Source organism: Podarcis melisellensis (assembly GCF_964234715.1).
Source record: "Podarcis melisellensis genome assembly, chromosome: 13".
NCBI classification, from domain to species: domain Eukaryota; kingdom Metazoa; phylum Chordata; class Lepidosauria; order Squamata; family Lacertidae; genus Podarcis; species Podarcis melisellensis.
Window position 1 is genome coordinate 43,622,775 of NC_138545.1, and position 14,646 is coordinate 43,637,420.

Here is a 14,646-nt window from a genome sequence, read left to right on the forward strand (position 1 = left end):
TACCCCAGAAAGAAAGAAAAAACACTGGTCATGGGATGGATAGAGAGTTTGCAAACAAAAAAGTGCTTAGCTTATTTTTCTGGCTGATGTTTTAATGCCGTTAATATCGTTGAATAGATGATATAGTTGTGATGTTTAGCTTATTTTTTGCTTAAAGGTTGTAATTGTTTCACTGAGGATTTGTTAATTACTCTATATGGCTTCTGATGCATATTATTATTAATTATTATTTATTGAATTTATATACCCGGAGGTCTCGGAGCGGTTCACATAAAAAGATCACAGTATCTAAAATAAAAATAAAAGCAAAAGCTCAGTACTATCCCCTACAAAAGAGCCGCATTTTAAAAGTGTATGGGATGTTGTTCAGGTCAACCAAAGGCCTGGTTGATGATGGAAGAGGCTCCGCACAGCATCAGGGCAGGTGCGAGGTCTCCCTCGCGCGCCCGGCCCTCCCAGCCGCGCTCGTGCGGCCCTCGGCCGCTTCCGGCCGCTCCCCAGTGAGGCTGCGCGCTGGCATGCCGAATGGCTGAGGCGCCTGGCGCTGCTGCTGCTGCTGCTGCTCCTTCTTCCCGCGACGGCAGACGGGCAGCTCCGAGCCGGGCGGGGGAAAGCGGACCCACTCCCTGCTGCTGCTGCTGCTGCTGTCACCGGAGCCGCTCAGCGCCATGGTCTCCTGGATCATCTCCAGGCTAGTGGTGTGAGTAGCCGGCGCGGGGGTGTCTCCCGCCGCGCGCCCTGCGCTTTTGGGGAACCCCCAGCCTTTTTGCAAGCGTGGCGGGCCATAGGATTGCATGGGGTTGTGGGTCTCCGTCTCTGTCTCCCGTGCGCAACGCAGCTTTCCACCCAACGCGCCCCGGGCTAAGAATATCTGCCCATCTAATTATAGCCTTTCCTTCACAGGCTGCCGCCGGTGCTTGGTTTTTTTTTTCCTTTTCTTTCTTGCGCTCAGCAGCAGGAGATCGGCGTGGGTTTGGGGTTGTTTTTTTTTTATAATACAGCAAAGGGAAGATGTGCATTTTTGGGTTATTTTTTTAAAAAAACACCCCGCAAAATCCTATATTGGCTTGGCGCTCCCTGGTAGGGGTAAAGTCAGGACGGATGCATGCGAAAGCGGGGTTGCTTTTTGCAGCGTTTCCCCTCTGCAAATAGGGACAAAAATCGACTATTGGGAAGGGCGGCAGGGAAATTGACGCTTTGTTGCTGGCAATACCTATTTCTGTGGGGTGGGGGCTCGCTAGAGGGCGCTGCTGGAGCCATCCCATGGGAGGTGGGAGCAGAGAGAGAGGGGTCCTAATTTATTTGTTGGTTAAGCGCCGTTTACCTTACATGATTAAAATGGGTGGGGGGAAGCATTTGTGGGGTTCCCCTCTCTTTGAAACCAAAACAAAAGAAAGACCTTTCTGGAAAAGCCTTTCTGGAAAAGTGGTGGATTCTCCTGCTTCAACATAGGCGTGGATGGTGATCTTCACATGTCATGGGGTGTCCAGGCATGCCGTACAGGAATCCCTGGGAAATTCTCCCCAGGAAGCAAACAATGGAGTCTGTTTCCATGACCATTTGCATCCAGAAAGGGAAGGGAGTTGGCCTACAACATGTGCCCGCAACATGAAGCTGGTTATTCTCATAGATGCTGCTTTTGTGAAAGCTTGCCAAAGTTAGGACAGCAACAGAATGAACCCGAATGTGGATTTTCCTTGGGCTTCCTCTTCTAGGATGCTGAAGGCAATTTGTTGTTGGAGGCCCAGCGCCACCTTTGTCTGGAGATAACGCCCAGTTGATCCACCTGGCATCTGTCTCTGCCCACTAGTCTGAAAGATGGGAAGAGGGTGGGATTGATTTTTGAGTTTCCTTCTGTGACAATCAAGAGCCTTTTGATGGCGGATCATGGCAAAGGGTGTAAGAACAGAAGCCGGCAAGTTATATGATCCTGATCAATCTGCAGCTGTCATTTTCTGTGGTTGAGCTTGCACTTTGCTAGGGTGAACCATGTTAAATATCAGATGGGTATTTTGCAAACAAGATAAGTCTTTTGCTGATCTTTTTTAAAAATAAGATGGCACTTTAAGGTTTTGTTCTGAAAAGCTGTGTTTTCTTCACATAATTTACATAGTATTTCCAAGTGTGTGATTGGCATAGTATATCTAAGCTCATGTTTAAAGATGCTGTTCCACTCTTCTGTGTTTTTGGCATAATTTCGAATATAGTCTCTCATTTGACTTTTAAACTCAGACTCATTTTTAAATGTCTAGTATTAATCTGTTTACAGTATTTGCCTCCTCCCATCTTGTGAAGCTTTGTTGAAATAGTGCCGATTGGTGTGTAGTTCTGGGAAACAAAGGCAGCTCAAGGAACGGTCGTATTATGAGTGAGGTCATACATCACACAGTTTGAAAGGCGTGGGGTGGGGTGAGGAAGAGAACAGCATAAGTGCACCTACAGTTCTTTGTTGCACATGGTCCGCAAGCAGAAAAAGTATGACGCGACATCAGGACTTGTAGGAATAAAACACAAAGTTGCTTGATGGTGCAGAATAGCCCTCATCAAATACTAAGTAGAGCAGGGGTCAGCAAACTTTTCCAGTAGGGGGCCAGTCCACTGTCCCTCAGACCTTGTGGGGGGCCGGACTATAATTTTTTGGGGGAATGAACGAATTCCTATGCCCCACAAATAACCCAGAGATGCATTTTAAATAAAAGGATACATTCTACTCATGTAAAAACACGCTGATTCCCAGACCGTCCATGGGCTGGATTGAGAAGGCGATTGGGCCAGATCCGTGACATAGAGGAAATGGTTTCTTACAGTACAGACCACCCCTAGATTCCCTTTCTGAATGTGCTAGGTTGTGTGTTAATGGGGTGTGAAGGCAGTCTTCAGGTCATACAAATTTGCGTTAGGGTTTAAATGGAATTTAAATATAAGCATTTGATCGAAGTAGCCTCCAAAGCCTGCTCCCCATTACCCGATTGCAATGAACATATGCCTAATTCAGAGCATGGCCATTTGAAGCAAATGTGGAAAGTTCCAAGGGAGGAATGCACAAGAACGCTAAAAGTTTAAAGTGCTGGTTGAGTCCCAGCCAGGGTCTGTTGGCTCTGAAGTTGGGAATATTCTTAAAGCGGCAGTTGGGAGAAATGCAAAAATCAAAGGAAACTGTAGAATTATAGAATTGTAGACCTGAGGGTCATCTCGTCCAATCCCCCTGCAATGCAGGAATCTCAGCTAAAGCATATCTGAGTTGCCCCACAAGAAAAAACCAAACTCTTAAACAGACAATCAGCATAACTAGCATCAGAGAACAGGCATCTACCATTTCTGGTTGTCAGGAGTCCAGGTTCCCAGCTTGATAACACAGTAGGTGTAGGTAATTAAAAAGGAGGATTTATTGCAAAAACAAACAGATAGCTCCAGACGGCTCTAACAAAGCCTCCGGCATCATCACTCACGATGACCCTTCGGAAGAATTCTTCCGGCGTTGACAGAAGATACTGAACTTACGACTCTTACGTCTCTTGTTTTGCCTCCTGTCTAGTAGCCTTCCCATTCACCGACTCTTTGGACTATCTGTGTGTTGTTTGCGCCTGTTGGAGCTTCCAGCAAGCTTTGACCGTATTCTACTCTGCTCTCAGCTACTGCCTTATTAGCCTGCCCTTCAAGGTCAGGAAGAGCCGAAGTCTGCAGCTGCCAGCTCTCCCCTGCCTGACTAACATCTAAGCCTCTTTGTTCTTGGCTGACGTCTGCAGTTGGCTGCAAACCTTTGCTAGGAGCTGGTTCATTCCTGACACTAATTGACCTGGTGACATAGCCATGGTGGGACCTGGGTAGTCCTGGCCTTTGAGAAACTTGTATTCCAGGTCTATCCCTCTGTTGCTTCTCAATGGCTAAACCTGTGGTCCATATGTTGGCAGACCTGGCAACACCTTCCCACTCACTGCTGAAACCTTCAGTTATTTCCCAGGCTCCCTTCGCCTTCTCCATCCCTTAATTCATTGCACTGCTGCTACAGTCAGCTTCACAACTCTCTTTCCACTGCAGTTCCCGTAAAAACGAACCCCCAAAGTGCCAGGTTAACAGTGCCAGACTACGCTTCAGGATTGGCATACACTGTCTCCTTCCCATCTTCAGCAAAAACAACACTGGGTTACTTTTCTGGGCTGGTGTAACACATACTCTCTCAGCCACAGTCCTGCTCTCTGCGAAATGGGTATAGTAGCAGTGGACTTTTATCTGCATTGGCATTAACAGAGTAATTTATAAAATATTTATCAAGTCAAAAGGAAATCACATTTTTGGGGGGTAGGAAATAAGGCTTTAGCTAGAAAGAACACGAGTTCCTGACTTTGCTGCTACTTTTTTGTTTGGAGTCGACACACTGATTCCCTGTCATAGCTACAATAAACCCCTAGATATTTGACTTGTTTTCTATGGAGCAGCTATCACTTCTCTAGTAGGGAAGACCAGCAGAATACAGTGGTACCTTGGTTTACGAACTTAATCCATTCTGGAAGTCCGTTCTTAAACCAAAACCGTTCTTAAATTGAGGCGCGCTTTCCCTAATAAGGCCTTCCGCCGCGGGTGCCTTTCCACTGTTTGGATTCCGTTCTTAGACCAAGGTAAAGTTCTCAAACCAAGACACTACTTCCGGTTTTGCGGAGTTTGTAAACCAAATCATTCTTAAACTGGACTGTTCTTAAACTGAGGTACCACTGTATGCTTAAAAGCAAAGCAAGGGTCTGTACTGAGCTTTCTTCTTCAGCCTTCCCTAATTGGCTAGATCTGCTTTCCTAAATCTTAGTCATTGCTATGGCTTCATTCATTGGCTAAAAACACTGAAAGGTAGAAGCAGGCTGGTTTCTCGCAAAACAAACGAGGGGGGAAAGTGCCTGGACATTTTGCCTCAGATCTCAGGTTATGCAAATGCTAAAAGTTTATAACTATTTTTTTAAATAACAAAATGGGAATCTGGGAAATCACAGTTCATCTGATGGAGCAGAGCGACTGTGTCCCCCCCCCCCCCATGGACATTCCCAATGGCCACAGAATCCCCATCCTTTCTCTGTACAGAAAATTGGGAGACAAGCAAGGTACTGTAACTGGAAGGAACAGGAATTTGGCAGCAAAGGGTGGACACAAAGCTGAACAAGTACATTGGGAGCTAGGAGCAACAATGGCCAAAACCAGACAAACTGGAAGTATTGTTATTATTATTTATTAAATTTTAATTACTGTGGTACCTTGGGTTACATACACTTCAGGTTACAGACTCCGCTAACCCAGAAATATTACCTCGGGTTAAGAACTTTGCTTCAGGATGAGAACAGAAATCGTGCTCTGGGAGCACGGTGGCAGCAGGAGGCCCCATTAGCTAAAGTGGTGCTTCAGGTTAAGAACAGTTTCAGGTTAAGAATGGACCTCTGGAACGAATTAAGTACTTAACCAGAGGTACCACTGTATTATTATTATTATTATTATTATTATTATTATTATTATTATTATTATTATTATTATATTTATATCCCGCCCTCCCCGGCCAACCTTCATTTGAGGATCACAGGGCAGTTTGCAATATAAAAACACAAAAATGTAACAAACAAAAACAATATTACACCCCCACCCGTGGTAGGAGTGGTGTTATGAGTCCTCATCTTTGGCTCTGGGCACCATATTTCCTGTCCGCTCCTTTTTCTTTTTTTAAAAAAATCTGCTAACAGAACAGCTGGACTTGCTGCAATGTGTATTGCCAGGGAGCCCTCCAGTCATCATCTGAATTTGTGAAGAGGCCTCATCCTGTATCAATGAGTAGAATAAGCAAATTTTGTACAGATTTGAATCATGGGCCATATAGATCCTTTAAATATTTGTCAGCAGCCCTGGGCCAAAGTAGGGCGTTCTGAAGGGAGGAAAGACCATTTATGCCACCCACCAGTTGATTTTGGGAGCGTCTAGTCCAGCCTCCCCCAACCTGGCGTCCTCCAGATGGTTTGGTCATTGGCCAGGCTGTCTGGGGCTGAAGGGCAGCCGGCAAGGGAAGGCTGATGTAGCCCCATTCAACCTACTTAAAACTATCCAGACCCTTGAGGTGGGGGGCTTTACAGGTTTTAGGAGTGAGGCTGTACGTAGCCAACCTTTCCGAGTTAGTGGGCACACGGAATTTTCATTATGGTTGCCATTAATTTGATTTGAACTGATTTTATAATGAATTGATTTTAGAATGCTGTATTATTTTACTGTTGTTAGCCGCTCCCCGGCTTTGGCTGGGGAGGGTGGGATATAAATAAAATATTATTATTATTATTATTTTATTAAGTGGCATGGGCGCAGGTCACAAAATGGCTGCTATGGAAGTGTGACATCACACAAAATGGCTGCCTCATCTAAAAGCAGACAAGAGAGAGCCGCATATTCTCAGAAAAGGGGCAAAAAGGCACCTACTGCTGCCCTTACTCAGAGAGAGATACTCTTTTTTTAGAACAGAAGAAAGGGAGGGAGGTCCAGTCCTGGAATCCAATGTCATGTGAACCTGTTTAAGGGAATGTGTCAATGCGAGGCAGTGTCAACCATTGCATATGGTGGCTTTTTGAGGGGAAGTTCACTGAGGTTACTTGCATGTGTTATTGGAGGTTGTTGTTGTTTAGTCGTGTCCGACTCTTCATGACCCCATGGACCAGAGCACTCCAGGCACTCCTGTCCTCCACTGCGGTCAAACTCATGAGTCAAACTCATGCTGCTAGCTTCAAGAACACTATCCAACTATCTCGTCCTCTTTCGTCCCCTTCTCCTTGTGCCATCCATCTTTCCCAGCATCAGGGTCTTTTCCAGGGAGTCTTCTCTTCTTATGAGGTGGCCAAAGTATTGGAGTCTCAGCTTCAGGATCTGTCCTTCCTGTGAGCACTCAGGGCTGATTTCCTTCAGAATGGATAGGTTTGATCTTCTTGCAGTCCATGGGACTCTCAAGAGTCTCCTCCAGCACCATAATTCAAAAGCGTCAATTCTTCGGCGATCAGCCTTCTTGATGGTCCAGCTCTCACTTCCATACATCACTACTGGGAAAACCATAGCTTTAACTATATGGACCTTTGTTGGCAAGGTGATGTCTCTGCTTTTTAAGATGCTGTCTAGGTTTGTCATTGCTTTTCTCCCAAGAAGAAGGTGTCTTTTAATTTCGTGGAGGTACATAGAAGTACTGGTGAGCATACTGGGGCCCTCAGACACCATATTGGCAACCTCTGCTCTGTGTTCACTGGGAAGAATGATGGGCTCCTAACAGGAGCCTCCTTTAAGGCAATGAAAGGCTGTGTAATGTGCACCATAGTGAGCCCCTCCCGACTCCGATTTTCCATTAGTTCCAGCACAATCATTTTTGCATTTAATCACGTTCCTCTATATCTGCTTTCTGCAAATGAAAGCTAGCTTTTCAAATCTCTATCCTTGTCTGCATCGTTGGTTTATTCAAATATTGTGGAGATGCCGTAAGGAAATGTAGGGCAATCTGAGCCCCGTTCAGTTAAACTGCCTCTGTCTTTCTTTGTGTGATTTAATTTTTAATGTGTTCCATGTGCGCTGAGGTCTGGTCTTAACCTACACGGATTTCTGGTCTCTTCCATCCTGTAGCTGCACCCTTAATAAAACAGATCAGCTGACAGAAACTGATTTCGGAACTATGGCTAAAAATTTATGTTTGCTTTGTTGGAAGTCTTTGTTCTAGCTTTCTGAGGACTGCAGATTGCTTGTGGAGCTTATGGCAATTGCTATCCTTTTCACTGAGCACTGGATTACGTTAGGTTTCCCTGAAGCATTTTTAGATTGGAAGTTGATAAGACAAGGCATTCCCCATCATGCCATATTATGTTGACACAGCACATTCCAGCATCACGTAATAATAAATTTAATCAAACCTACCCTTTTATGTCAAGCTGCTGTAGATAATTTCACTCGCAGCAGTGCCATTGCTTTTAATTCTAACAGATTATGTTCATTACATTACTACCCTAGTATAGATGTTAAAAGGATGCAAATTTCTTCCATTTCAACCGAAGGTTTCCTGAGCCTTTGATTGATCTAGGATCTGAGTTTTCATATCATTCGAGAACCAGATGATAGGAACTAGGAAGGGTAGGGGTATCATCTTTAGTCCCTTTTGGGAATTTCCTCATTCTTCATACACGCTTGTCAAAATCCTAGTCTTTTGTCAATTTAATTGCTCGGTGATGGATGGGAGGACCAGAAAGTGGAAGGAGAAAGGAGCGGCGCTTTCTTTTGTATTCTTAGCTTTGCTGCACACTCAGCAAACTTTTCCTGTCTGCTTCCCTCCCCAACTCAACAGCTGCATCAGTGATTGGAATGGGTTGGGGCAAAGACACCTCCTTGTTTGGGGGAAGTGAAATACCTGGAACGTTTGCCCTCACAACGTTGGCATTGCGTTTAGGAAGGACTGACAGTCTGACCTCCCAGTTGAACTATTGTGGTTCCTTATTCTCCCAAACCTAGGAGAGGGTCGGGACTAAAGGTAAAGGGACCCTGACCATTAGGTCCACTTGTGGCCGACTCTGGGGTTGCGGTGCTCATCTCGCTTTATTGGCCAAGGGAGCCGGCGTACAGCTTCCGGGTCATGACTAAGCCGCTTCTGGCGAACCAGAGCAGCGCACGGAAACGCCATTTACCTTCCCGCCAGAGCGGTACCTATTTATCTACTTGCACTTTGACGTGCTTTCGAACTGCTAGGTTGGCAGGAGCAGGGACTGAACAACGGGAGCTCACCCCGTCGTGGGGATTCGAACCGCCAACCTTATGATCGGCAAGTCCTAGGCTCTGTGGTCCCATGGGTCGGGACTAATGCGTCTCAAATAAATGTCTTCCTTGCCAACGAAAATCATGAAATGGAAGTATATTAAATTGGGAACAGGCCGTAGCTTCGTGGTAGAGCCCATGACTTGCATGCAGAAGCTCCTAGGTTAAACCCCTGGCTTCTCCAGATAGGAAAAGGAATATTCCCTGCCTGAAACCGTGGGATGGCCACTGCCAGTCAGTTGACAGTACTGAGCCAGGTAGGCCGATGGTATAAGCCTGCTTTCCATCTCTTTGTAGGTTTCGGTTTGCTTGCAATGACTTCAAAAGCCCCGAGGGTGACAGAGCAAAAATGTTGATGAGGATGGTTTGTGTGTCTATGTATTATTTATTTATAATCTAGTTAATTTGATGGACAGGGGAGAGGGGAAGAAGGGATGGGACCACCCATCATTTATACAGCTCTGTACCCATCTGCTCTGCATGGAACATCTGTATCCCCTGCCATCGCTCCTGTCCTTGCTGCCACCCATCACTGAAGTCATCGCTGTGGCTGGGGCAAGGGAATGCTGGGAATTAGCTTGATAAATATTGCATAGCCGGAGCTCTGTAGCACTATATAGCTTTCTGAGGAAGGTTTCAGGAGAGTGTGCCTCTTCACCCCCTCCTGAAATCCTTTTGCTCCTCTTCCCTTCCCCCCGGTAATAAAGTCCTCACATTTAAATCCGACTGTCAGCTGCAAGCCAGAATCCTTCAGTGTTACGTAGCACAATTGGAGTGGGTGTTGTTGGTTCAGGAGGGCAAGAAGGAAAAGAAGGTCTCCGCCCCCCCCCCACTTTTGGAAAACCAAATGTCTTGCAAATCCACATCAGGGCAAAGTGTTTTGGTTGGCCAAGTGATGGTAGCTCCCTAATGTAGATTTCTTAAAATTTATTTTGGGCCAACCTTTTCTTTTCGTGTCACTGTTCACCCATTATCAACTTTTCCTCCCTTGGAGATTATTTTCAGAAGGCTTGCACCTGTACTTGCCCATGAGACCTAATTAGTTTGGGTACCTTTTCAGTGGTAGCCCCATGCCTGAGGAAGTCAGTTCCCAAAAGGGGTTCTTCTGACCTCTTGTTGCAAGCCTTTAAATTTGTTTTTTTTATTGCGCCTTCTGTTGGGACTTACAGATCTTGAGAGATTCCTGAATGTTCTGGGGCATCTCCCCTTGGGAAGAGCAAATGATGTCATTGAGGATCTTGTCTCGTTACAAAACGGTGAGATGCAGAGAGTTCTTGAGTGCCGTCTCTGATGCCAAGGGGGTCTACAATCCACCTTGGTATCCAAGGGAACTGTGGGTGTTGAAACAGGTTGTGTGACTGCCAAGAGTTTTGGTGGTATAGATCTCACTCCAAGGCTGACTGAACATTGGTTAGAGGCCATAATTGCGCCTAACAAATGGTAATAAGGGCAGTGAATAAGTCCTCCTTTGCCGACCACTGAGGCCAAGTATTGGTCCAACATAACTTTTGTAGTTTGTCCAGAAATTGGTCTCACCAGCTGATAGGAGGTGAGTTGAGGCCTGCTGTCATTGCCTGGTCCACCATTTTAAGCATAGGGTTGCTCCGCTCTGTGGTGATTTAGATATTATTGTGACCGTCCCAGCTGTAGTTCCAATGCTGCATCTCACCTGACAGAAAGAAATATGACCCTTCCATGCTGCGGATAATGAGAGCATCCGTTTTTGTCTTCTCTTTACCTTTGAATAGAATTTCAGCTGTGCAATTGACATTTATATGCTGACTGAGAAGCTTTATTTTGTGTGTGTGTGTGTGTGTCACCCTAAGAAATCTCACCCAAAGTACCATCTGTAGGGAGAACATAATGCTCAGCAATGATCTCTGTGTTCTGAGAGAGCCATGGGTTAGATTTTTTCTTTAAGTGGCTATTGTGTAGGTGAGGAAGAAGCAGGGTTGTTTTAAAAACACAGCTACGTTTCCTAAGTTTTCATTCATCCCTAAGGAAAAAAAATTTGTACGCAACCGCGGCCGCGAGCGTGCTTATTGCAACATACTGGAAAAATGACAGACTCCCTACCAGAGTTGAATGGTTATCCAAATTGACAGAATATGCGGAATTAGCCTCTCTTTCGGAAAGAATCGGAGACAAGCCCAGACAGGAGTTCATTCTAGATTTTCAAAAATTATTTGAAAAGCAGTTGTAATCTAAACACGGTAGTTGCCTTTGAATGATTTCTGTAAATAATACATATGATGGAATATGATATCGAAAGAACATTTTTACAAAATAGTCATGATAAATTAAAGCAATATGTTTAATATAAAGGAAAATACGGAGAGGATGGGAAGTCATAGGTTTGTGTAGAAAGCACATAGTTGAAACTGTATATATTTTGTGTGATATCTTTATTGGACTGACTGAAATGAAGATGATTATGTGTTGTATAATTATACAGTGGCACTTCAGGTTACAGACTCCGCTAACCCAGAAGTAGTACCTCAGGTTAAGAACTTTGCTTCAGGATGAGAACAGAAATTGTGCTCCAGCAGCGCGGCGGCAGCAGCAGGAGGCCCCATTAGCTAAAGTGGTGCTTCAGGTTAAGAACAGTTTCAGGTTAAGAACGGACCTCTGGAACGAATTAAGTACTTAATCTGAGGTACCACTGTATATGGAAAATGAAAAGCATTTTCATAATAAAGCATTTAAAATAAAATAAAAAGTTTTCATTCAGAAAAATAAGGAACGTGGGGAGGGGAGAGATTGCTTTCCATCAGAATAAGCCAGCAGGCTTGAGTCGCTAACTGCCTGCAAGTGAAATAACCAGAATGACTGAGAAATGTATTCTTGGCAGCTCCACAAGTTTTTTTTAGTGGAGCATTAGAGGGAACATCATAACAATTACTGCCTTCCAATGTTTGTATGAGCGGCCTTCTTCCCAGGTGGCAGATGTCTCTCTGTGCCATGCACAAAACAATATCTGTTGCCTCGGGGTTGCTTTGGGGCTCTGCACCCATCTCCCTAAGAAGCAGATCCTAGTCCATCTGCAAGATTGTGCATGCTAGATTTTATTCACTAAAACATTCCCTTTTGCCAGTGAAGCAGAAGAACTGTCTGTTACTTTACCTTTTTGCAGTGCAAGGCCCATGCAACCTTGCTCGGAAGTCCTATGCTAATTAAGGCTTACTCCAAAGTAAATGTGCACAGCTTTAACCTCTCTTCCCCTCCAGAGTGATTACATTACTCTAATTTCAGTGCTGCAGAGATAGCTTAGGAAAGAGAGTGAATATTTATGTAAAGGGGAAGGAGCTTAATTGATTGCTTATGATCTCATCTTAGTGATGCTGCTTTTGTTAAAAGCGTTACTGGAAACTGCAAGGAAAGGAAGAAATTATCTGTAATTTTCTGCTACCCAGAAAAGCCCTAGAAACACCAGGTAGATGTACATTTTAGCACCAGAGGGGGAGATCTACAATGGTGTCTTTTTGTTTAAGTTCACAAACATTTGTCCTGGGTAGCTTTTCTGGTGTTCACCATTGTTTTTCTTTCAAACTGGTAACACATGATGACTTCCCTTACTGGAAAGGTATAGTGGGGAGCGTTCCACTTCCTAAAAATGAAATAAAATGATAAATTATAGCCTTTGTAGAAAGCTCTCAAAATGGTATGAGCATGGTAGGGAAGAGGGTGTTTTTGGACCGCCTGAGAGGGTCAGGAACAATAAATCAGTAGGTACCTGTGACCAATGTTTTCCTAAGAATGGGTGTGTGTGAATGTTCTTGACGTAAGAGCTAAGGAAGTGAGCCCTCTTGCCCCGGGTCAGGATTGGGGAACCTCAGGGCCAAATTTGGCCCTCCAAGCCTCTCTGGGGAGTCTCTCCAGACCACACCCTCCCTGAGAAAGTTGGCCTGAATGGAATATGTATCTGAACTCTGACAATGACTCATGGTTGTCTGGATGAAGCAGTAAAGCTGGCAGTCCTTGCTGTGCCCACTTTTTCCTCGGGGCCCCACCCACCACGGCATGTGCCCCATAGCTCTGTTGTGAGTAGGGGAACGTGGGCCCAGTGTGTCTGTCTGTCCTGTTCCCTGGACAGAGTAGGTAAATTCCAATATTGCACATAGTCCCAAGGGCAACACTAGGGAGGAGTCGAACAGTCCAATGGTCAAATACAGTACAAGGAGATACAGTGGTAGCTTGGTTCTCAAACGCCTTGGTACTCAAACAACTTGGAACCCAAACTCTGTAAACCCGAAAACAAGTGTTCCAGTTTGCGAACTTTTTTCAGAAGCTGAACATGCTCCGTTTTGAGTGTTACACTTTCGATTTGAGTGTTACGCTGAGGTCTGTCTGTTTTTGCTATTTATTTTGCATTTTTGTTTTTGCGGCTTTTTTGTTTTGTTTTTGTGACTGTGTGGAACCCAGCTCAGTTACTGATTGATTGATTGTGACTACAGTACATTGTTTATTGCTTTCATTTTATGGATCAATGGTCTTGTTAGATAGTAAAATTCATGTTAAATGGCTGTTTTCGGGGTTGTTTTTAAAAGTCTGGAACGGATTAATCCATTTTGCATTACTTTCTATGGGAAAGTGCACCTTGGTTTTGGAATGCTTTGGTTTTGGAACAGACTTCCAGAATGGATTACGTTTGAGACCCAAGGTACCACTGTAAGTTCAAAGTCAAACCGTAAGGCCAGGTTCCCATCTATGAAGAAGATCAAAGACTGGAATCCTGGGGTTATTCCTACATGGAGTAATTTAAACTAGATACTTTCAGTATTGCAAATTACTAGTGTTCTTGAAGAGAACTTGTGTGTTCTGTGTAGACTCTTCTTTCCACATCTTATGACTCTTCTGAAAGCATTTTATACAGAATTGGTAGCAAATTTAATAACAACTGTGAAATTTAATATCGAAAGGATGTAGAAACCAGTTGATGTTTTCACAATTAAGCATTTGTTGAGTAAGTCTTGGGAAGCTCTGCACACAAACAGGATAGCTATGTTATGAAAGCTACAAGTGACGTAAATAAATCTGTTGAGGAAATATGGAAGCCATTTTTTAAAAAAGTTTTGCAATAGAATATATGGGGGGGGTAATGATATATCTGATACAAATCACAAATTATCAGTGCAAAATTTCAAGGCTTTTCAAAAGTGCATTGTCAGTCCTGAGTACATAGTTTCTAGACATCAGTTTTTCACAGTTATTGTTAGTGGATAACACACAGACACTCAGAAATGCATTATGGATGCAGGGATTGTTAAATTGTGGGTGAACATATCAGACGACACAGCGATTCTTCAAACAGCTCTTGTTTATTCAGAGGCCAGAACAAAACTGAACTGAAGGGCTCAGTCAGCCTGCTTATATGGAGCTCCAGTATCACGTTACTTTAATAACTTTCTAAAACTATCCAATCACTGAACGTCTCTTTCAATCCTTCATTTGCATAACTATCTACAGTATCCCCCTGCTGGCCCAGGGTGAGAACTTCAGTACATAACAGGGATAAACAAAGCAAATTCTTTTCTTTTTTTAAGGACATCTTACCACCCTCCGATGTCAACAGTATTCTTAATATTCCCATGCAACAACTTAATTTTGTATCTTGCGTGTGTGTATGTTTCATTTCAATTTTCATGCAATTGTATTGCCTTCTCTTTGTTTTTTGTTTCGGTATGTTGTTGAACTGTATGCTTTTGATTGAATAAGTAAAAAGAAATATAAAAAAAGAAAGAGAAGAGAGCAGCCAGGCAGCCAGGCCAAAGCTGTCTGTGTATATCACGCCTGCACTGTTTTGACCTACTGAGCTGTTAAAACCTCCTGATTTGGCTGCCAACGTTGGATAAGGAA

General features: G+C 44.1%; 1 protein-coding gene across 3 annotated transcripts in view; it reads left to right on the forward strand.

Moving 5' to 3' along the window:
• The first annotated feature begins 491 nt into the window (after positions 1–491).
• Positions 492–14,646, forward strand: part of REEP1 (receptor accessory protein 1) — a 64,474-nt gene continuing 50,319 nt past the window's right edge. For 2 of the 3 annotated variants that reach the window (XM_081884375.1, XM_081884376.1), the window contains exon 1: positions 492–700. In XM_081884375.1, the coding sequence (XP_081740501.1) occupies positions 669–700 (32 nt within the window). In that variant the 5' untranslated portion in view covers positions 492–668. The remainder of the gene's footprint in view (positions 701–14,646) is intronic. The other variant, XM_081884377.1, reaches the window with a different exon arrangement.